Source organism: Numida meleagris, chromosome 20 (assembly GCF_002078875.1).
Source record: "Numida meleagris isolate 19003 breed g44 Domestic line chromosome 20, NumMel1.0, whole genome shotgun sequence".
Lineage (NCBI taxonomy): Eukaryota > Metazoa > Chordata > Aves > Galliformes > Numididae > Numida > Numida meleagris.
This window is the reverse complement of record NC_034428.1, coordinates 5,462,132-5,485,417: the sequence shown is the minus strand read 5'-3', so window position 1 is coordinate 5,485,417 and position 23,286 is coordinate 5,462,132. Positions and strand designations below refer to the sequence as shown.

Here is a 23,286-nt window from a genome sequence, read left to right as displayed (position 1 = left end):
AAAGGATTAAATATATCAATGGATAAAGAAGGAATTTGCACTGTTAATTCTCAAGCAATTTGTAGACTGCTCCGTTTTGAATGACCTCAATTTTCAGATTGCCTCCCCTCCCTCTCTAAGTGGCTGCAAATGGCCCAAATACACTCAGGGAAAAATAGCTTTCAGATTTCTCTGTAGAAGCAACTGCCTCACACAGTACAGGCAGGCTGCATGAATATGCCAGCAAACTGAGGGAACCAGTCCGATGAGTCCCAGGTGGCCTAGAGTGACCCTCTGTTCCCAGGCAGCCAAATGAGACATCAAATTCTCTTAACTAAATGAAGCATTAATTAGGAGTGTATTCTGATGATTCATTTAAAATGAGATGCTTTCTTCTAGTTCCCCTGGACTGACCTGATTCTCATGCCCTGGAACATCTCTGTGCTCGTGTGGAAGGGCAGGACTGTTGTGGCATTCACTCCAGGACAGTCTAACAGCCCCAAGGTCAGGCTCTCCATAAAGGCAAAAGACGAAGCTTTGGAGGTGCAATAGTCAATGGCACCGGGGATGGCTGACAAGGCCAGGACAGAGTTCAAGCAAACAATGTGTCCGTTCTGCAGCTCCAGCATCCTTGGTAAGAACGCTTTGGTGGTCTGAAGAACAACAGAGGGGTTGGGGGGAAGAAAGGGTTTACTCAGCAGAGATATAACAAAAACAATAGTTCCTGAAAAAATAAGGTGACACAGAGACAACAAGCCGAAGTGCACTGTCTATTCAGCCAGGAAAGGAGGGGAGGAGCGCCTTGTCGCCTTGTACTCTCCAAAAGTTTTTAAACAGGCAAAGATTGTATAGGAAAAAAAACATTATTTTCTAGTACATACGTAAGCAGTTGCCACAGTTAAAGGCCACAGACAGAATGCTTTGTATGTTATGAACTTCTTGTAGAGGATCAAGTCCTCAGCAAAGTGATGAGATCACAAGAAGCTCTTCTTTATTACTATTATCTAACTCAAAATTGAATGAGTTTCCTTCCCCAAGCAAGGCAGTCTTGTGCTCATGTTCCACACACATCACTGTACAGAAAACTCTCCTCTGTGAGCTCAGGCTTTCTCAGAAGACATCAGATGTTTTGCTGGAAATCACAGAATGGGGATACAAGAGCATCAAATACTACCTTGCTACTGGAACCTGTGATAGGATATTTTAGAAGTAACTGAAATCCAGTTGACAGAACCTGTCAAATTATTTTTTTTTTCCTACTTCTTTCTTCTGGGTTTTGTCTCTCACGTTGTGTTTTCTTTACCCGTTCCAAAGCAGACTGATTTTACCAAGCATCATTTAGAAAGACATAGTATCAGCCACAAGTTTATCTGTCACTCTCAGTCCCAAGCCTGAACCCATGAGATGTGAGAGCTTATCTTACCCAGAACTGTCCCAGGGTGTTTATATGCTGTGATTTGAGCAGCGCATCATCGTCGCTGTCCATCAGGCTTTTACCATGGACCACAGCAGCGTTGTTCACGAGGATAGTGATGTCACCCACCTGCAAGAAAGCAAATGAGTCATTCCAGCAGTCAGTACTATATCTGAATATGCATTATTGCCAGGTTACATTTTTCTTTTCCCAGCTTTTGGCATCCTGTCTGTGGGCACGGTAATCCTTCTGGATCACTTAAAACTTTGCATGACACAAGCTGGATGCTCACCTTTCTTTCCTCCAGTACAGCCTGCTTCCTCAGAGATGAGGAATTACTACGTTTTGCCTACAAACACCGTTTTGACACCAACCTTCTCCCGCACAGCTTTGGCTTGCCGATAGACTTCCTCTCGGTTTCCAACATCACAGATGAAATAATGGCATTCTGTCCCCATCATCCTGATTTCCTCTGTGGTCTCCTTCAGGCATTTCTCAGTTCGACCCCACAGGATGATCTGCAGCAAAAAAAAAAAACCCTTTTGTTAGAGCCAAAGTACTTCTGCTTCAAATCTAAGATAATTAAAACATGCTTCTAACTTCAACAAATTGATGAACATCTTTGATGTGTTTTCACTGCCAGCCCCGTTGCTTTGCTTCACTAAAAACTAACAATGATTTTATAGTACAAGCAGATGGGACTTCAGTGTGCTGCTGGTAGCTGGATCCCACTGTTGATACTCTGCTTACAGGTTCTTTACGAGCAACAACAACAAAAACCAGTTACTTAGCTTAACCCAGTGAATACATGAAACACTTGACAAATGCGGTAAGACATTTTTTTTCCAGCATATCCAAGGTAACAATTCACTATGCTGACCGTTTCCAGGCTGGTGTCCTAGCTGCTTTTCAAATGAGGCTCATCCTCATACAGCCATTTAAAGGGAGAGATTTCAACCATTAGTTTAATTTGTAGCTAGTACAAGTAAGTTAACAAACACAGTAAAACTGATAACAATAGTTCCCGTATCAAGAACAATACTGGATATCTGCAGAAACAAAACTTTGAAATTGCATAGCACGGGTTTGATTCATAATGAAGACAGAACCAGAAAACATTGTCTGTGTTTTTACACCATCATGGAAGGCAGAAACGACCTGAGTTGTTACCAGCTTCATTAAGTGACCTCGTGGGGTTTTACCTGTATGAGCGTTCCTAGTGAGACAACAAGATGAGTCTCAAACATGAAATGGTGCTTCCACCACAATCTTTCCATCACTAATCTACAGCTGAACACATTCAATGGAATACTTTTTTTTTCTTACTTTATGCAACACTATTTTCTATTTCTTACAAATTGGAAAATAATATAATTCCACCTCTATTACCTAAGATATCTACATACAAATTGGTATATCCTTATTACCCTCCAAGCTACAGTCTCCTCTGTATTCATCATGTTTGGAATGAATGGTCACTTGTCATTCTATGAGAAATAAATTACTGAATGGAGAATGTTAAAGAAACCATCCGACTGCTTTGTGATCCAAGCAGCAAGATCCAAATGCAGTTCAAGACAACATAGGTTTTTCTGCAGTAGGTTGCGTTCATCAAGCACAATTGCTATTTAGTACTAAAAAAATAAACAAAGACATTCACATAATCAAATGCAGGTTTACTCTAATCAGGGGATTGGTAAAAAATGGACTTGAAAATGGAAATGGTTTGCTCTCAGAATGATGTGATTTCCAAGCAGCGGTCTTATCACCTGTGATCCAGGATTATAGCTGTTCCCCATATCACTGGGTATGGAGTGTGGATCTGACTGTAATATTGATTTTTTTTATGGTTAAAATAAGCACACTCAGATTATTATATCTTTAAAGTTTAAGTTTTTCAAAAGCAGAAAGAAGAGGGAAAGAAAGTCTCAATTACACCACTGCTTATCAATCCCTCAAACCCTGTAATTAATCACAGAATCATAGAATCCTCAGAGTTGGAAGGGACCTCTGAAGGCCATCTAGTCCAACTCCCAAGATTAACTTAGTAGCAGCAGGATACACACAACAAATTGGGACCTGTGGTATTCCCTCCCCGCAACAAATCCCTTGTAGGAGGCTTTCACATACTTATTTTTAAGGACTACTTTAACCCATCTCATAGCTGGTACTAAAACTGATCTCTGGCAGGCTCAAAGAGCTCTTCCCAGTGCAACTAAGCAAGACTAAAGCCCAGAAGTATTTGTGTTCTCATTCATTTCCTAAATGAGTTAAATGTACAGTTGATCCCATTTATTGATCACTGGCGCATCCATAAACACACGCAGGCAGACTGCTGGCTGTCCATTCCCAAAATCATCCAAGGACTGGAGAACTGGCCAACTTCAGAGCAAGTCTGAGTATGCCAGAGCCATTTCATGGGAAATCTCATCTCAGAGGATCTCACTTGCAAGCAAAAAGCTGTGTTCAGACTGAAAAGCTGTAAGAAAGCAGGTAGATAACAATTTGGCCTGTGTACTGGCCTCAGCACATCGCTGTTGGTCATCATGCTTCGGCATCTACACAACGCCCGTAGAACTGAAGGCTCTTCACATGCTCCTGAACTCAGAGCTAGACAGGGTGATATTTCGCATGCCTACTCTGCAGGCTTGGAGGGAAATGGAGAACACGTGAGAAATTTCACAGGCTCTCAGGAAATATTTACAAAATACTGCTCAACTGTAAGGGTACGCAGTTACTTGACTTCTTTCACAACCTACATCTTTGTGCAAAGGGGAGGGAAAACACCACAAGCTGTCAACAGAAGCAGCAACAGAAGCATTTGACTGCAGTGTTCGCATCAATGCGGAGTTCAGCCTCTTCACAAGACTACATCAGTGATGTGCAGGCACTGCAAAGCCAGCTGACAGCTTGAAGAGTGATGGAAGGTACGACAGGAAGAGGAGAGAGCAATAAGGTAAAGGCAAGGGGAATAAATATGGCAAGAGACGGACCTCACATAAGCACTGCAGGCTTTCACACTGCTATTGCAAAACAAAAAGTAGATCCCTCACTCCTCACTTTCATCTGTTTCAAACATCCATACAGGCCCCATTCCCCAGAGCTGCCACTGATTCATTGAATGCCAGGAAACATACATGGAAGAACAGTTAAGCGAAGGACAACCTGTCAAAGGGACATCTGTCTGTGATGCAGCTCTTGGACATAACGTTTTTTATCCCCCAGCAGTTACTTTGGGACCTTGAATATCCTACAGGCAAGTCTTGGAAGGTGACCCTATTAAAATTTGGGCCATCTGGGGAAGACAATTTGCTGGCTATCCTGCTGACAGCACTAAGTTCAGGACTGAATTTTTTCCATGGGAAGTTTTCATGTCCTTGATACTGTTCACACTCAGGTGAAGGCTTCAGCCTGCATAAGAGAAAAGCAGTAAATAAAAGACCATTCTTTTGTCAGAGGTGAAAGTTCCCTAATGGCACAGTGGGAAGCCAGGTTTCCTGCCATCATTTCTGCTACTTTTTACAGACGCATAAAACTCAAAACCCGATACAACATGCTTTTGGTCCAAATTCAAGATTGAATGCTCCTGCATGGTCCTGCGAGACTTCCAATTTCTTTCTTACATCTGGCCAAATTAAATTGGCACGGGCTTCACTCTGAAGACTCTGAGAAGGCTTTTAGTGGCTGCATCAGCCTTATCACCCATCCCCACCGTCACAGAATCACTAAGACTGGAAAAGACCTCTAAGATAATCAAGTCCAATCCCAATCCCACCATGCCCAGTAACTGTCCCCATGGGACGCTGGCCAGGAGGTCACCACCTTTACTGGTGGCCTCCATCTCTGCTGCAGTGATGGAGCAGAACCTCCCCAAGCCCCTCTTTCTTTTTTCCTTGGCCTGCTCACATGGGAGCCCCAGCGTTAGACACGGGGACAGGGTGTGCTCAGAGCAGTGGGGACATTGTGGGGCCACTGGAGCATGTTATTAGGAAGCACAGCTTGCATCGCGTGGGCATGGGTCTAAGAGCGCGTATCCCTGTTCCTTTTAAAGGTTAAATCTAAATTGGCAATAAGTGTGTCCCAACTGGAGAGAATGACTCTTACAGACACGGCCGTTCCTGTCTGGGACGGAGAAAAATGCAGAGGAAGAAAAGAGAGGAGAGACACAGTGCTGCTTATTACACAGCCCGTCAGGCACTGCACAGCCACCCATTCACGGTAATTTAATGGTGGATAGAGGAATATTTAATCTGCGTCTCGGAGAAGTTCTTGGACAGACAGTTTTCCGTCCTGGAAAGAATCCAGCCACCATTTCTTCCCCCTTCATCTCCTCCCTGCCCGCCCCTCCCTGCTGCACCAGACACGCTCTCCTTTCACAGAGTTACTGACCAGAAAATTGGGGAGGGCAGCGGCCCAGCGAGGCGGTAAATCCCCGCTGTGGCCCTGCTCTTACCTCGGGCTGACCCCAGCAGGCAGGTGGGGTGTGAAATCCATCGCCTGCGAGTGCTGGCGGGGCAGGGGGCTTCCACACCGGGCATAAAGGAATGGATTTACAGCTACAGAGGAACGTGGCATGCCTTTGTCCTTACCTCTAGAGGAGCGAGTGGCTGTGACATCGCAGTTTACTGCAGATTTTCCCAGGATTTATTCATGCTAAACAAACCTTATCTCTTTATCTTCTCCCCTCTGGCAAGGCAGAGAGCTGCTTATCTGGCCTCAGGAAAATCACTCCAGCCCCAGTGGCAGACCCTGCGGCCCGCTCTCCCAGAGGCCTCATTTAACTCTGGGCTTAATCTGCTAATGAGACATGCCCTGAGGTCAGAGGGCAGCCAGAGGGAAGGCTTTGGCTGCTGTTGGACTGCGGAGACTTTCCAGCAGAGCCAGCGCTGGCTGCAGGCCCACAGCCCCAAACCTGGCTCCAGGTTTCAGTCCCTGCCTTCCACCCTGCACAAGTCTGCATGAGTTATGCTTTCGACAGAATCTGACAAGGCCACGATTTATGTAAACTGGTCTGGATTGAAGCTACTGTCAACCACAATATACTCACAAGACCTACGCTCCCAAGAGCCTCAGGTATGTGATTAGTGCAGGAGATGAGGTTAATTTTACCTCATTTACAAAGCTATTTAGCTTGTTTAGTCCAATCTTATTCCTAGTGTAAGTCAAGAACGACAGCAAAGGAACAGTGCTCTATTACATCTTCAATTAATTTGGCACTGTATCCCCAGCAGAGCTGCTGTGCTGGACTTTGCACCACAATTGGAAGGTGACCCACAACAAAAGCTTTTCTGAGCCTGAACACAGCATGGCGTAGGTTGGAGGGGACCTTAAAGATCAGCCAGTTCCAACCCCTTTGTCGTGGGCTGGCTACCTCCCACCAGGTCAGGCTGCCCAGAGCCCCACTCAACCTGGTCCTGAATGCCTTCAGAGATGGGGCACCCACAACCTCTCAGAGCAGCCTGATCCTGCACCTAACCATGTGCCATTCTTGATGCTCTGGGTTATCCAGGCTGTATTCTACTGCACAATTCACTGCTAGTCTTTTCCAACCCAACAACATGCATAGTGACTAAGAGATATAACTTCCATCCCTGATGTTTCTACATTTCATGATTCAGAAAGCAATCACCTGTATCAACTAGCAGGCACTGAAAGATAAAAGTGCTGCAGAGACTGAAGTGCTCTTCCTGCCTGATCTCATCATTGCTACCTCCACAAACCAACCACAACTCCTTGCCTATCAGTAGATAAGAAGCATTTGGTAGGTCAACACATTTTCCTCCCTTTCAAACTTCTTCCCAGTCCAGAGAAACAAAAGTTTCTCTGTTTGAGTTGGTATCTGTAATTGCACAGACCTTTGTTCAAACACAGAAAGCCCTCCTGCGCCCAATGCTGTACTTTTAGGAAGTGCAAAGTGTTGATAATCCACTGAAGTGTACCAGCCTTATCCCCATATATTTACAAAGCCTGGCAGTGCTAACTCACATTGGCCCTCTAAAGACACACACTCCAGTGTGCCCCATAATCCCAGCAGAATTTTGCGTATCAGGAGATCAGGAGGCTAAATCCTACAACCTCAAAAGCGTTTCTGTATTTTGTGTGTCAATGGCAAAAGGGTTTTCTCCTCCACTCCTTCCCCTGTCTTGCCCCCAGGGCAAAGTCAGACAAGTTATTTCAGGAGCCCTTCATGGGAGAGGCATGCTGAAGACAGATTACTGGAAGAGTGAAAGGTGTGGCCATTCAGTGGGAAAAGCCAATCTTTGCTTTAGAAAGGGAAAAAAAAAAAAGAACCTTTTGATGCCTGAAGTAGGTCAAAATACTTAACCCAGCTCCTTAGTGACACTGGTATAAAAATAAGCAAACAAAGCAGGCTAGTGGCAAAATCTTCTCGGTTCCCACAGTGGAAAGTGAGCATTAAAGCTGAAAGGGCCTGGTAGAAGAAAGATTACAGGTAAGCACAGGGGAATCAAAAGAATAAGCCCATTTACCTATTTTACACACATGTTTTTCTACATTGGTACTTAGAGGTTGTAAAGTCATCAGGTGATAAGAATTTAATTTAACCCTGCCACCATGGCAAACACAGAACACAGACCTTATTATAAAGCTGCTTTGAGTTGGGGCCAGGAGTAACGTGCAGTCACGAGGATAAAAGTTCGGTCTACAGAGACCTCAGAAGGAGACCAAAGAAGTGAACTCCAGTTCCTTTCATCTGGAGTCAGAACCTTTATTACTTTATATTTTGACTTAGCACTCAATGGAGTTAACGTTATTTCCCTAAACCAAAGTCAATTCCAACTGTAACCCAGCCACCTCTTGTTCCTCCACTGCAGGAAACAAAGCAGCACCTAAAACGTCACGGGGAAGCATGCAAACACCTGCCTGCATTCAGCAGGCCTTCCTTGGAAAGCAGGCTTTTAGTATTCTGTCTGCAAATAGGCATTTAAGACCAGCTCCTTCTAAAGAAGTGAACAAATGCCCACTGTTCTCACAGTCGGGACTATTTAAGGACAGGTGGCCCCACACTGGCTTTTTTTTTCCAGTGGTTTTTCCAATTGCTTTCGTCTGCAACAGGAACTGCGACTGCAGACTGCCTTGGGAGCAACACTTCTCAGCTCTGTTGTACAGAGCAGTTGAGGAAGGGGAAGGGTGAGGGTTGTTTGCAAGAAGAGGTCACGCAGGAGTCAGCCTTTACAATCCTATTAACGCTGGGACAGGGTCAAATGGAGTGCACGTTCCAACAAAAGCACCAAGTGGCCACAAGCTGTCACCCCGCAAAGGTTCACGGAGGCATTTGTGGGGGAAAAACGACAGCTTTTTAATGGTGAATGTCTGCCACACCATGTGTTAGAGCCGGCCTCTGCTCCAGGGAACCAGAGCGCACAAAGAAATACCCAGCAATAAAACCTCCCAGCTGCAGAGCAGGAAGAAGTGGCATATCTGGGGCTGGGGACTGGGGGGACTTTTGGAAGTTAGGTATTCCATAATAAGGCTTTGCAGATATCCACCAACAGAAACATAACGCTCCATCCTGCAAAAATAGCCAGCGTGCTGCCGCCTCCAGTCGCTTGGCACGGCATCCCTGTAATCCAGGCTCATGTAAAAATGTCCACAGAGAGCTCAGGAAATTGTGGGGAGGGTAAACACGCAGGTGCAGAAAGCCCTTTTGTCCTGCAAGGAGAGCAGGCAGGATGGGGGATAGGATGTCAATAAATAGCATTTCAAAGGGAAGAAGAAATGACTGGGTCTGCATGGCAACAATGCTATGGTCTGCTGTTTGCACGTTTTCCTGCCAAAATTCTGCATTACTGCACCTACTTAAGGCCCATGCCTCTCAGAGTAAAGAATTCTCAACGTGTGGCAGGTCTAGCATGCGTGTCATATAGCTAACCATTGACTAGGACCAAGTTACACTGACACTCCACTGTGTTTGTTTCGGTAAAGTTAAAAACAACGCAGAGTTTAGGTGGCAGGGAAGTGTTAGAAATAAAGGGCACGCAATTAAGGACTTGGATCCAACCACCTGACTGGGTGACTGTGATTCCTAAAGATTCCTGGTTCGACCAACAGCTAACTGAAAACTCTGCTCCCTCTTCAGAAGCAAATTGGAAAAAAAATCAGATCCAGCGCAAGCTTGTGGAAAATAAGAATTAAAGAGCTACAAACTGGGTGCCAGCAGAATGGGATTATTGCTTTTTTAAGAGTCAGCCTTTATATGATTTCCATGGAGTGCCAAATCTCAAAGTGCTTCAGCTTCTCTTGGAGAAGGTTGGCCACTGCATCACCACCACTGAAAGGGCACTCAGACTCAGAGCTGCTCCCCTGTGTTGCTTACAGAAGTACCAATTACACTCGTTACCAACTTAGGGAGTACACCAAGCCTGCTTTAATTCAGAACATCTTCAGTTTTGGTCACTATGAGTGTTTCATCAACATCTATTTTGAGAGATATACAAAATTTCACTGTGCCCTCTATAAAAAGTAACGTAATTTTGCCAGTTAGATGCTGCGCTCAATGCTACCCGCATTGGAGGCACATTTAATCCACAACGCTACACCGTTCTGTGATGTGTCATTATGGTCCTGTTGCAGTCAAGGGGACTTTGCATTCAGAAATAAGGTGGACGAAACGGTAAACGGAGCAGAAGCTCAGCTGAACAAGGAAAGCCACAAGGAATGTTTAACAGCCAGAGGACAGGTGGACTGAAAATCCCAGCCCCTTGCAGGAATATCACTGAAAAGAAAGACATGGGAAAAGTATTTGAAGTTATTAAACTTGAGGAATGCTTGCAACAAAAACAGACGTGGAAACCTAAGAATGAGTAATGTTTCTAATGCTGTCATTATAAACTACCCTCCAGAAGGACCTAAATGTGCTCCAGATCAGCCGTGCACATAATATGATGCAGCTCGACTGAAAAAATTTCTCCCTTGCGGCTCCTGGAGAAGCACTGGGAGTTAAAATGCCTGCATTAAATCCATGTATAAACTGAATGCTAGCAGCAGCTCCAGACAAGCTCCCCTACCATTCTCCTTCCTTTGACTCCAAAAAAAGAGGTTTGCTACCATTTCAAACCCATGTAAAAGTGTCAGAAAGCACCTTTTCATATGAGTATTTATTCAAAGAAATATGGGATACAGTTTAGAAGAAAGCTTTGATATTTAAATGCTTAATGGCTTTCCCCTATTTTTCTGTATGTTTCCAAATGTTATTTTTTTAATGATGACTGTTGCTATGCAACAGGGCAGAATTTCTAAAATCTATCCATCTGTGTACAAATGATGGTTATTAGGATATATTTAACTCTCTCGACCCATTAAGACAAAGAAGATGGATGGGAACCAGAGGATGATAAGCTCCAGACAATGCATCTCCAAAAAAGGTGCAGAGTGGCCCATAGGGTCTTTCAGTAGCCATACCAAGTCATAGTATCACCGAATCATTAGGGTTGGAAAGACCTCTAAGATCATCCAGTCCCACCATCCACCTCCCGCCAACATTTTCCTCTGCCCACCTCCCTCAGTGCCACATCTCCACACTGAACACCTCTGGGGATGGTGAGCCCACCACCACCCTGGGCAGCCTGTGCCAGCACATCACTGCTCTTTCTGAGAAGGAATTCTTCCTTATATCCAATCTGCACCTCCTTGGCACAGCTTGAGGCCACTCCCTCTTGCTCTCAATACACTGCAAAGATGAGGAGTAGTTACCCTGCTTATAAAAATAAATAATTAAAAAAAAAGATAGGAAAACCAGCACAGCTGCAGCTAAAAAGGACATCTAAATGTAGAAACACAATTCCTACCCAGAAATGATCAAGGCAGCACTCCTGAGGCTCCGCTGCAACAATGCTTATTTCATATGCATTTAGTATGGCTGGCCAGGCAATCACAAATCAAGCTCTAGCATATTAACAAGTTACTGCCCCCTGGAAGTTTCCATCCTTTAGATGTGATTGTTCGCGATATCATTTCAGGGGTTAAGAATTTCCCGTTTTTAATTTTCCCCTCTTAACTCAGACAGGAAGAGACGCACAGATTGCTTGATGGAAGTCAAATGCTCTTCTGCATTTTTGATGCTGCAAAAAAATACTGGCCTAGAAGGTTGACAGTGGGCAAACCCATCAGCTCAGCACTTCCTCTGTGTGAGTGGTAAACAAGTGTAATGATGTTAGGAGGAGCTGGCTGACCCGCTGCTGAACTCCGGGCTGTAAAGATGCAAAGTGCCAGATAACGCCGCGCACACACTTGCCCTCACACTTACACACACGTGTGCGTACACACACTCACACCCTCACAGCACAGGAGGTGTCACAGAGCAATTTGCAAGGGTTACGTGTCATCTGGGGAAATGAAACCCCGGAAAACCCCTTTGATGGCCAAGCATGTTGCTCGTAAAGAGACAAACCCCTTGCTTCCATAAAGCACGCATTCACATATAAATACAACACAGACAAAAGTGGCTGGATTAAAATCAAATAGCCAGCAACACAAAGCACGCTCTATGACATTGCACAATCAGCAGATCTCAAAACCAAAATCAAACGTCTCACTGCAGCGAGACAGGGCTCCCGTGTTTCCCAAGAGCCTTGGAAATGTTCTTACATCACTTCTGACAGCTCATTGCGGTAAGAGCCAGCCCTGCTCTATTACCACTTCGGGAAAGAAGCATTCGTACCAGCTGGATCTCTTTAGTATTCTACTTGGAAGCTCGACCTCCTTGCGGCAGTAAGCTGAGCGTTGTCCTCACTGCTGAGCTCCTTTAGGTGGTAGGGCATGGGGAGCTGGAGCTTGTACTTAAACTCAAGCTGCTAGAAGCTGATCTCAGGATTTCCCATTCCCTCTCTGAGCTACAGCAGCCAAGTCTCTCCCAGTGCATGTGCTGACCAGAGATGAAGTGTTGTTTACTAGTAGCAAGAAGACTAAAACGACAGATCTAAGAGAAGCACTAGTTTAATCCTCACAAAGAAAATACCTGATTGCCTATTTGCTGTTATTGTTGATCCCTTCTTCTTAAAGTTGTGCCAGGGGAGGTTCAGGTTGGATATGAGGGAAGATTTCTTCTCAGAAAGAGCGGTGATGTGCTGGCACAGGCTGCTCAGGGAGGTGATGGAGTCACCATCCCTGGAGGTGTTCAAGGAACATGGAGATGTGGCACTGAGGGACGTGGGCAGTGGGCAGGGTGGGGGATGGGTTGGGGTTGGACCTGGTGATCTTAGAGGTCTTTTCCAACCTGAAGGATTCTATGAACTCTGCAGTGTCTATACAACATTTCCCACTCACATGCATTTAAGTCTCATAGTATTTGAAGTTTTTCCTCACAGTTCAGCACCAAGAGTTAAATGGTTATCTAAGAATTTCTGCTTTCTACTGAAGTGGTGCAAGTTTTGTCCACTCCTCAGATACGAAGGAAATCTTGAACATGTAACTTGGGTGTACCCAGTGATTCAAAGGGCAAACAGAATGAACAAACATTTCTAATTACTTCAAATCTCCTGTTTTTTTAAAGTAGTAACTCATGATCTCTTAACTTCAGATTAGCAATACGGATAACTTTGCTGTACAGTGAAGCTTCTAGAAACACTGAAATAAGACTTTGTCTGCAATTTTCACTTTCAAATACAAGTTGGTACTCATAGAAACTCAGCCAGCAGCTTCAGCCCAGGGCTTACTGGGAGAGAGGCCAAACCTAAAAGGCAAATGCTATCCACCAGTACAACTGGTGCAAGTCGGTGTCTGTGCAGACTGGGAGGAAGAAAACCAACCCAATGGGAAGCCATGCTTGACTGCATTTGCACCTACTTTAAAAGGTTGTTCTGTTTAGATACAGGATGAAATGTATCAGCCAGGTCATACCAACAGCCACCCTAACCTTATGTAGACTAACTTGTGGCTGAAAACATGCCTGACCAGAGGACAATCACAGTCTATCATCTTTCCAGGCACTATTTTTAATAGCACCTCAAATATGTACAATTTTAAGAGGTTCCTGAAGTGTACTCAAGGGTGCAACTGCCACTGATTATATACTGAGAGCCACATTTATCCCATAGTCACATTGGAAAGTTGTAACTGATTTCAGCAGAGCTGCATTTGTGCATTTAAACGCTACTTTGTCATCTGAGCACTGACACATTTGGTCGGGCAGTGTTAGACAACAAAGATCTGTGTTAATCAAAATAAGTAAGCTCTGTAGCACTGTATTCAATAAATTGTAATTAAGAAGGTGGCAACATAAGTGCGGCTGTCCACAAAACCCTTTTGTAATTACGCGTAGTTTATGGCTAAACTAACAGGATGAACAATTTAAATTAGTTACAAAGTCTGCCAAGGTACCCAGCTATTCCCAAGTCTATTAATTAGAATCAGTTTGATCCCCGCTGGGATAAAGGTCAAACAACATGTATTTGACCCTTTCCTACTGGCGTCAGTGTTATCAGCCAACACATCTGTCAGTGCCTGGGTCTGACTTATTCAACTCTTTAGCACGTTGACGTGATGCTTTGAAGAAGAGAGTCTGGGCCCAGCTGGAAAGATCTCTATAATCGTTTCTGCTTTATACGCCTTTAGGTGCTGGGAGGTGGCAATGAGATCTCCCCGCAGCCTTCTCTTCTCCAGGCTGAACACCCCCAGTTCCCTCCTCCTGTCTCCATAGCAGTGGTGCTCCAGCCTCTGAGCATCCTCGTGGCCTCCTCTAGACTTCATGTCCTTAGCTGGACACCCTTCAGTTATCACCCCACATGTCCCAGTTGGGACCGGTTTCCATAACAAGGTAAAAAAATAAATTACATCTTTCATTCCTTCTAGACATTGCAGTCAGAATGCTTAGAAATGTATGCAGGGCTTAAGGTCATTCTTAAAGCAAATTGCTGCGCCAGACTAATTAGACATTAGCTCAACAGCATGTTTAACTCATTTTTAATGCAGTAAAGCTATCTATATGTTAGTGATTCAGATGGAAACAGTTCTACAGATCTCAGTCAACTTCTTCTTAGCTTGTGCCAGATGCATGACAAAGGAAATACACAGTAGCACATTTACATGTCACTACAGTGACAGAACCACACAAATAAAACGGGGACGAATCCCTCAAGAAAAGTAAGACGAAAATCCTAGCCTAAAACCATCTGAAATTCAAAAAAGCAGCCTTTTTCCTCAGACCATACACCTGGTCTACAGCTTTCACCACATCAACTCTCATTTCAAGTTTCACTGCCTCCTCTTCAAGCTTTCCATCTCTGATGGTCCATATTCACCTTCAAGGCCATCATCCCCATGTTACTAATCACCTTTCATTTGGTGGCAGAGCTCCTCTTGCCACCTATACCTCCCGCCAGTAGCTATTCAAACAACCTTTGTGTTTTCTGCTGCACTTAAGAGCATCTGAGGCACTATGATGACATTCATTATGCCCTAGTCTTAAATTATTTGAGATTTCTTATGGCATTGACAGTCCCTTTATTTTGTGAGAGCTTCCACTTTTTCATTTCCAATTGTCTTGACCTCAGCCTTGAAGCATTTTAAAAAGCAGTGGATTTCTGTGCGAGGATGCATCCCGGCCTCGCTGTTTCCACACGACATCACCTTTTACTGATGCAAGATGACAAGCCTGCTGATCTGCGAATCCCTCCTCTTGTTAACATTATTTATTCTTCCTGCAGCTCACAAAAGACAGGTATGCTCTAAATTATAAACGAAACCAGCTCCAGCCAGAATGCTGCTCCTCAGATATCAACAGATCTGATATCCGCCAAGCTCTGGCCACGCTCGCCAACCAGAAGCGCTCAGTCAGCGCGTCATCCAAACCGCGGGCCTTGGCGCCGGTACGCACAGCAGGCCTGGTGTCATCCGAGCAGGGCCTGGAAACAAGGGCTCCTCTGCCCGTCCTGACCTTAGAATCATAGAATCATAGAATTAGCTAGGCTGGAAAAGACCTACAAGATCATCCAGTCCAACCATCCACCTACCACCAATAACCCCACTAAGCCATGTCTCTCAACACAACATCTAAGCATTTCTTGAACACCTCCAGGGACCGTGACTCAACCACCTCCCTGGGCAGCCCGTTCCAGCGCCTGACCACTCTTTCAGAAAAGTAGTATTTCCTAATGTCCAGCCTAAATCTCCCCTGGAGCAACTTGAGGCCATTCCTCCTCGTCCTATCACTAGTTAGAAGAGAGAAGAGGCCGACCCCCAGCTCACCACTACCTCCCTTCCGTCAACAGGGAAGTGAGCTGCCAGCAGGAAGCCCTTAAATATGATTGCTGCCAGGATGTAACCTTTATAGAAATGAAGCCTTTCTAGAGGCTGTGAGGCAGCTCCATCTAATCTGTTCTCTCACAGTTTACCACAAGTTCCAATTTAATAAATTGTTTTGCGTGACATGGGAAAATGCTCACTCCCCAGCTCTTTTCACATACTTCTGGTTACTGGTGAGTTATGACAGGCACTCAGTTCGCTAAGATTAAGTGCTTAAATTTGAATAAGATTAATGTAGCCTTTGTAAATATGCCCCAAACCGTTTATTTTGTTCCTGTTTTTTTCCAAACCAGTACAGCCCCAGTACAGGATGTGCACGTGCTGCAACTGCACTGGGTAACAAACATCAGAACTGTGTCCATTTCTTTTAAAAACATCATTTTAAAGGCTTCATGATTCCATTCTGTTGGATCACAGTACCTGTTCACAACAACTGCACAGCAATTAATCATATGAAAACCAGTTCCTCCCAGCTCTGAAATTCTGTTATTTTATATCAGCTCTTTTCTGTTTGGCAGAACGCATCTGCCCTGGGATGGCCAGATCAGGTCTGTTCATGTCTGCACTCAGGGTGGATTGCAAGATACGCCTTGGAAACTACTTGTATTCTGCAAGCGTCATCTTGAAGAGTGGCTCAGCTGCATTTCAAAGATGCAGACAGCAAGCAGGATGAGTTGCTTACTGCATCGACTCCGGCTCCTTTGTACACGACAAAAGCAAGGTTTTCTGGTTTGGAGCACTGCAGCCTATCTGGGCGGAACTCGGCAGCAGATAAAACTTCCTGTGCATTAAGAATTTGATGTCAGGTTCTGCTTTATGCAAGAGCTAACATTCAAACGCAGACGAGTGGAGCATCTGACAGGTTCTGAAAGTGAAATCAGAGACGAATGATTGAGAAGGACCAATAATTCCAAAAGCATTTTAGATTAAGAACTCTCAAATCCACGTGAGATACTCAGAGCTTTTATCCGACATCTGGAAAAGGTCACAGTTCTGAATCACTGTTAGCATCAGTCCCACTGTTTTAGCCTTCCTTCAGGAGGTTAGCATTACTTTCATTTCTAGCTGTTATTACACTATTAAAAAAGCTTTTAAAAAGCATATACTAATTAATACAAACCAGGACAACACTAGTCAACATGATTCGTATATTCATATAACTATGAATGCAGCTTGTGCAGACAGTGTGGGAGAAGCATGCCATTGTAGAAAATCATTTCAGAGCTTGCCAAAGACTCCATCACTGGGCATGCCGGGCTGAATCCCAAGACTTTATACCATTTTTGCATTATCTTTCTGCAATGCTCTCACTCTCATTAGAATCTAAAGCCTAAAATCTCACTCAGCTAAAACTCCCCAATTATAAGAAGCTCCCAGGCACCTGAACCAGTTCTGTTTAAATTAGCGGAACAGAAGGAAACTGGCTCCAGGCTTCCAAGCAGCAGTGCTGTCTTTGCACAGCTCTCATCCCTTCCTCCTCAGACCTCTGATTCCCATCCCAACCGAAACTGAGCAGAGGGAGGACCGCCCACTCCAATGACAAGGGCTCTTTCTAAATGAAGGCATTAAGCTCTGGCTTTGAAAACATTATGCAAGTAATGACAGGAAGATGACTTGAGATTTCAGGAGACGGCTTGTAGCCTGAATAAAATCATGCATACACGATTATCTTTTAAAGCACAAGTTTCCAAGTAAGGCCTTTGGGATCTTTGTTAACTGCCCCATGACAATCAGTGTTAGTGTGTCTGTGGCATTCTGCAGCTGCCCACCAGGCTGACACCCTGCTAAAAGTACCTTGCAGACTTGCAAACAATTGTCTAGACTCCAGTGCTGACAGAGTGAGGTCATGGCTATCAAGCAGTACATTCCATGCAAGAGTGAAGTTTCCGTTCCTTGTTTTTTTTTTTTTTGTTTTTTTTTTGGTGACACCAGCTCCTTGCCATCTAGTAAGGGCTCTTGTCTGTCCTGATATTCCAGACTGCTTACCTCATCCACCACTCAAGCATGCAAACCCTTTGAGTCTTCTGGTCCCCGCAATACAGGAAGCAGGCGTCCAGAGAACACAAGAGGGAAAGGAGAGATCTTTCAGTGCATTTACAAGGTCATTTCTTGTGCAGTGACGAATGTGGAGAACTCTCAGGAAGGTTAATAGGGAGTGTTCAACCCTCCTCTGCAGCAGCACCATGCTAACAGAAGGCTGCCCCAATCCATCTGGTGTCTCGGAGACATCTCTTGTCAAAACACCCTTGCTTCACCAAAAAGGCTGACATATAACAGCTGGAGGAAAAAAATAGAGCCAATCTAGGAGGACAAAATATATATACTTTGGAAGAACTGAAATTGCAGAAATGATCACAAAGAAACAACAGGAAAGCACTGCTATGAGATCTCTTGTAGATACACTACTGAAGATCCACAGTCCAGGCTTCTGAGGTCAGAGCACTCAGTGTAAATGAAAAGCCCAATGAATATCAGTGGCACTTGACCAATCTCCCAGCAGGAAAGGCTGGAGATACTCTTCACTCACTGTCAGATAACCTTGGACACTAAAATATATACCGGAGTTGGGGAGGATGTTTCTATCTATCTTACGTTTACATCTTTTTCCAGTTAATTTTATTACATTTTAGCAATATTTAATAATCCAGAATGCCTAAGAATCAGGTATCTCTTTCCTGTTCAGTCAGACCTCAGATTATCTAGTCTGTGAACAAACAAAATTACAAGGAAAAAAAGAATTAAGACTTCATCACAGGATATCATCAAGAACACAGCTGACAGATCTCTGGCAAGGGCACTGTAATTGAAAGTGCTGTAGGCAAAGCAAGTGGCATAGAGAAACCCCAGAAGCATTTTCCAACTCTATCAGTGAATGAACCTATTCAGCCCCTACATCCCTCTGGCCACTCACATCTGTAAAGGTCTGCTCCTCCATGCAAGAGTCGCTGTTTGGTGGGCCTGCCCTCCCAGTGTTAACTCAGTTTTACAGCACACTGTCTGCAAAATACCATTAAGATTTGGAAGTGCATTTTTATTAGATCACAGACCCATAAAAATCTCCCTCCCTTTTCAATAACACAGATACACTCTTCCATTTCGGCTAAGCATAGAACACCAAAGGTGAAGAGCCTCAATGAACTGTCAGTGTGTGAGGCTGAGGTGGAGGCAATGCTCTATTGCTCAAATACAGGAAGTGTGTAAGTCCTTATTGTCTCCCATGGCCAAGAAGTTTTTGAAAACTTCTACTCAAAAGTAAAAGTGGAGTATGGCCTCTTAGCATAGGCTTGAACAGGAACAATCTAGAGACTGAAGTCCCTCATCACCTCAGAATTGCTGGTAGTCTTAACTGAAAAAACTAGAAGATGCATACATCTATCATTTGAAAAGTCAACTGATGCCACTGTGTCCCCTTTTGGGCAATTTCATCAGAGTCCAAAGAACAAGAAGGCATTTACTTGTTCAAGTCATATTTGTGGCACAGTGGCAGAGCAATGGAGTTCAAAGAGTGGGGGTTGAGAATGGCAATCAGGATGGATTTACACGATCATGCCCAAGCGATTGCTGTTCTGTTGGCTTAAGAATTTCAGTCTCTGTGCTCATCTATCAAGCTGAAAACTCATAGAATGGCCTGGGTTGGAAAGGACCTCAAAGATCATCGAGTTTCAACCCCCCTGCTGAGTGCAGGGTTGCCAACCACTAGACCAGAACTAGAACTCTGTATTTGTATTCACCTAAACCCTTTTCTGATTTATTTCTTGCCTTCTTCAGAGCTTTAACTGCAAGATCAAAATTCTACACTCAAAAAAATTGCAGAGATGACCATTTTTAATCTTCATGGAATACAACAGTGTCGTCTTCCGTGAAAATTGTGAAGACGCGTCCTATTTGTGATTAACAAAACCAGCTTCTGAAAAGAAAAACAGACTGTAAGGGAAGATCCAATCCAGTCTAATTATCAGAGGAGATTTCATATACTAACAGCCTCAACTAACCTATCTTTCAGAAGATTCTAATCTCAAAATTATGGTTGTATATCGCCGCCTACCTCCAAAACTCCGCCACTATGTCTGTGTGCGCAAGCGCTGTGATGAATTTCCAAGATACACCACACACCCACTGTTAGCATCTGAACTTCTGTAACTTGTTTCTGTTCACCTCTGTGCAGCACTGTGCGTGGCCTCAGAATTTGAGGCCTTGGTGGATGCGTTTTACCAAATTTGGATGCTGTGAATACGCCGTCTGACAATCAGAATCTGTTATAAATTATTAATTATGATCAATAATTCCAGCTTTACATATAATTATACAACAGTTAATTGCATACAAAAGCAGGAGAAAGACGGAATAACTGATTCTCTAAGGTCTTATTGAAAGATGACTTGTTGCCACTTCGTTTTCAGTTTGATTGTTCAATGCAAAGCATAAAACCAGAGCAGTGTCAAACAGAGGGCCTGCATTCTACACGGAGACTGCATTAAATACAGAAAGTCACTGCCGGGTATAGAAGGCAGAAAAGAAGTGAAACCTCAGAGCAATGGGAATAAAACTACCACATCAAGGTAAAACTGTCATTCATGGCATCACAGAATCATTACGGTTGGGGAAGACCACCAAGATCATCTAGTCCAACTGCCAACCCATTACAAATAGCATTAAAAACACTGAAGAAAAAGTTAATCCTACTTGAGCATTGCTGGGAAGATGTGCCACCACCATCTACCAGAGAGGACCACAGCTTGCGGAGTGCCGCGTTTCACCCTCTGGATAGCCAAGATTTAACTGAAAGGAGAATCTAATCTGAGTTCAGCAAAAGCAAAAAGTAAAACACCTCGATGACAAGGCATAGAAAACAAAAAATAAATCACCCCAAAGTTACAAACAATGCCTAGCAACCACACGGCATTTCATAATGCCACGAGATGAGGACAAAGCTGCCAAGAATTATCCAATTGTTTATTCTTTCAGTCTAAGATCTTCAATGACTGTAGAGACAGGACATGAAGATGAACTACAGTCTATATCAGTTTACAATAATTGCATCCTCAGCTCCCGAGCTGGCATTCAGCTAGGGCTGAATGCCATTGCTCAGCCTCCAGTTGAGGTTAAGGAGCCTCTGGAGCTAAGGAGCCCCTGAGTTAGCTGTAGAAATGGTAGTACTCCAGCACCATAGCTCAGCATAGCAACCATCCGGGCTAACTAACTAAATAATGAAGCATGGTGTCCTAACAGATAATGTCAATACACTTTCAGCAAATTGCTTGGGTCCGAAGGTCAGTCACCTTGTTTGTTCTGTCTCCAAGACTTTGTACATCTCAACATGATGTTTAAACACAAGCGTGTACAAACATCAAAGTTCAATGCTGGCTAATTTTACACCTCAAAGTTGTATGCCAGAACCGCTCTGTACCACACACAGAAAACCGTAGCGCATGGGTAAGGAAGTGTCAAAACACTAACCCAAACAACACGCACATTTTTCTTTAATTGTCCTCATTCTGTATTTTATTTCTTCCTTATTCTGCGTTTACTCTCATTCATTCTCTCTCACATGGTGCAGTATTTATGCAGCTGTCTAATTTCACATGCTTCTTCCCTTCCATTACGCCTAAAGAGGAACGAATATGAAACTTTCAATCTTAAAGCCTTGTCTGAGGGCTTTGTGCACCTGCAGGTGATGACAAGTCTTCAGCTTCCCTCCAAAACTTGGGGACAACCAATTCTTGGGCTGGAAAAATCCTTCACCTCCCCACTCTCCCCCCTGATCCATTCCACCTACCACCAATATTGCCCACTGACCACGTCCCTCAGTGCCATATCTCCACATTCCTTACACATGGCCAGGGATGGTGACCCCACCGCCTCCCTGGGCAGACTGTGCCAGTGCAGTGCTCTTTCAGATAAGGAATTTTCCCTAATATCCAACCTGAGCCTCCCCTGGTACAACTTGAGGCCATTCCCTCTGGTCCTATCACTATTACCTGGGAGAAGAGGCAAACCTCTGCCTCTTGGTCAGTCTTGGCTTTTTGTTTATTTGTTTTTAATTATCCCTGTTTGATTCACAGCTGTACTTATGAAAACAGATTTCAAGGTACACAGCAGTTCCTGACCTAGAGAAGGAGCACAGCAGCTACATTTGCACTTCCAGACTGCAGTGCAGACAGAGCATTCTCCCAGTCCCTCTCTCCATGCAGACTAAAGGAAAGATGCACAGCTCACACTCACATTGTGCTGCTCCTCCTTGCTGGGGCAGCACTACCTTTGAGCAGCACCCACCTTACCTCAAACAGGGCTGGCAAAAAGCAACACACCGGGGCCTTCAGAAACCACATGAATTAGCTTTGCAAATGGAAAGCCACTGGGGTGAAGTGGAGCTCTTCCCACCCCGAGTCCCAAAGGAGGGCAGGCCCAGGGCAGGGAGGTGAGCCCCACTCCAGGTGCCTCTTCTCCCCTGCAGCCCCAGGGCTGGGGCACGGCTCCGGGCCCCACGCAGCAGCAGGTGCCCATTCCCCCATCCCATCTCACCTTCCTGGCTCCTCGCCTTGCAAACTCCCGGGCAAGCTGGCGACCGATGCCGCGACCCCCGCCCGTCACCAGCACGGTGTCCCCGGACAGGTCCCGCAGTTTGGGCGGCAGCAGAGAGCACACGGCGGCTTTCAGCACCAGGTAAAGCATCTGCACGGGGAGCAGCAGCACGGCGCCGAGCCATTTCCAAACCATCCTCTCGATCCGGGCGACGGGTGGCAAAATGCTCTTCCAACTCCTCACAAGACCAAGGGAACAGAGAGGGAAAGCCAGCACCCTTCATGCACCCGCAGGTGGGTGACAAGTCTTCAGCCCCCCTCCGAAACTTGGGGGCGAGTAATTCTTGGGCTGGAAAAATGGAAAAAAAAAAAGAAAAAAAATCCTTCTCTCCCTCCCTAAAAAAGTGGGGTGGGAGGGAAGCAGTGCAGGGGAGCTCTGCCTCTTGCTCGGCGTCCTCCGGGGCTGTCACATGCAGGTAACGCCGATCCCGTGCCTTTAACTGGAAGACAGTTTTGTAGGAAAACAAAAAGTAAAATTAAAAGTAGCCATACATCCCTCCGTGCCAAAGGCCGACGTGCGACTCCCGTATCCAAATGGAAGGTTTTTTTATACTCGGAAAAATAAAATAAAGCAGCCTATGTCTCCAAATTGCTGCCTGCAGCGCCTTCCAGGCGGCTCATTTCTATTCTTAGACTCAGGAAATCGCTGAAACGAGACGGAATTGCCAGGACTTTCTTTTTAAGAAAGGGTCTATTCAGGGGAAGGTTGTTTTTGTTTTCCCGGCTATAAATATCTCCAGGCGCTCTGTCCCGAGCCGGCTGCAGGGGCTGAGCTCCCGGTCCCCTCTGCCCCCTCTCCTGGTTTCTCACCCGGAGGAGCTGCGAGCGCAGAGCACGAATTACGCCGCGCGCTCCTTCAGCTCTTACTCATTTCTCCCTATTGCTCTCTCTGCCTATCGCAGCCGCGGCGCTGGGGAGGTTTTATACCCCATTAAGCCTGATTGACAGTTAAAGTGTCGGGGAGATTTCACTACTGTTCCTGTGAGTGGCTGGCTGCGCTCTCCCCTCCCCCGGAGCCGCTCCCGGAGCCCGGTTCCCGTTCCCCGGCTGCCG

At 45.0% G+C, this 23,286-nt stretch overlaps 1 protein-coding gene across 3 annotated transcripts in view; it reads right to left on the bottom strand.

Moving 5' to 3' along the window:
- DHRS3 (dehydrogenase/reductase 3) overlaps nt 1-23,286 on the bottom strand; it is a 42,835-nt gene that overhangs the window by 6,471 nt on the left and 13,078 nt on the right. For 2 of the 3 annotated variants that reach the window (XR_002444487.1, XM_021417677.1), the window contains exons 5-8: nt 22,175-22,673; nt 1,768-1,911; nt 1,403-1,522; nt 394-632 (exon numbers count right to left, since the gene is read on the bottom strand). Coding sequence is in view for 2 of the 3 variants with exons in the window: in XM_021417677.1 (XP_021273352.1) it covers nt 394-632; nt 1,403-1,522; nt 1,768-1,911; nt 22,175-22,369 (698 nt within the window). In the remaining variant the exon portion in view is untranslated. Of the gene's footprint in view, nt 1-393; nt 633-1,402; nt 1,523-1,767; nt 1,912-22,174; nt 23,184-23,286 lie in introns of those variants that run through there. The other variant, XM_021417678.1, reaches the window with a different exon arrangement.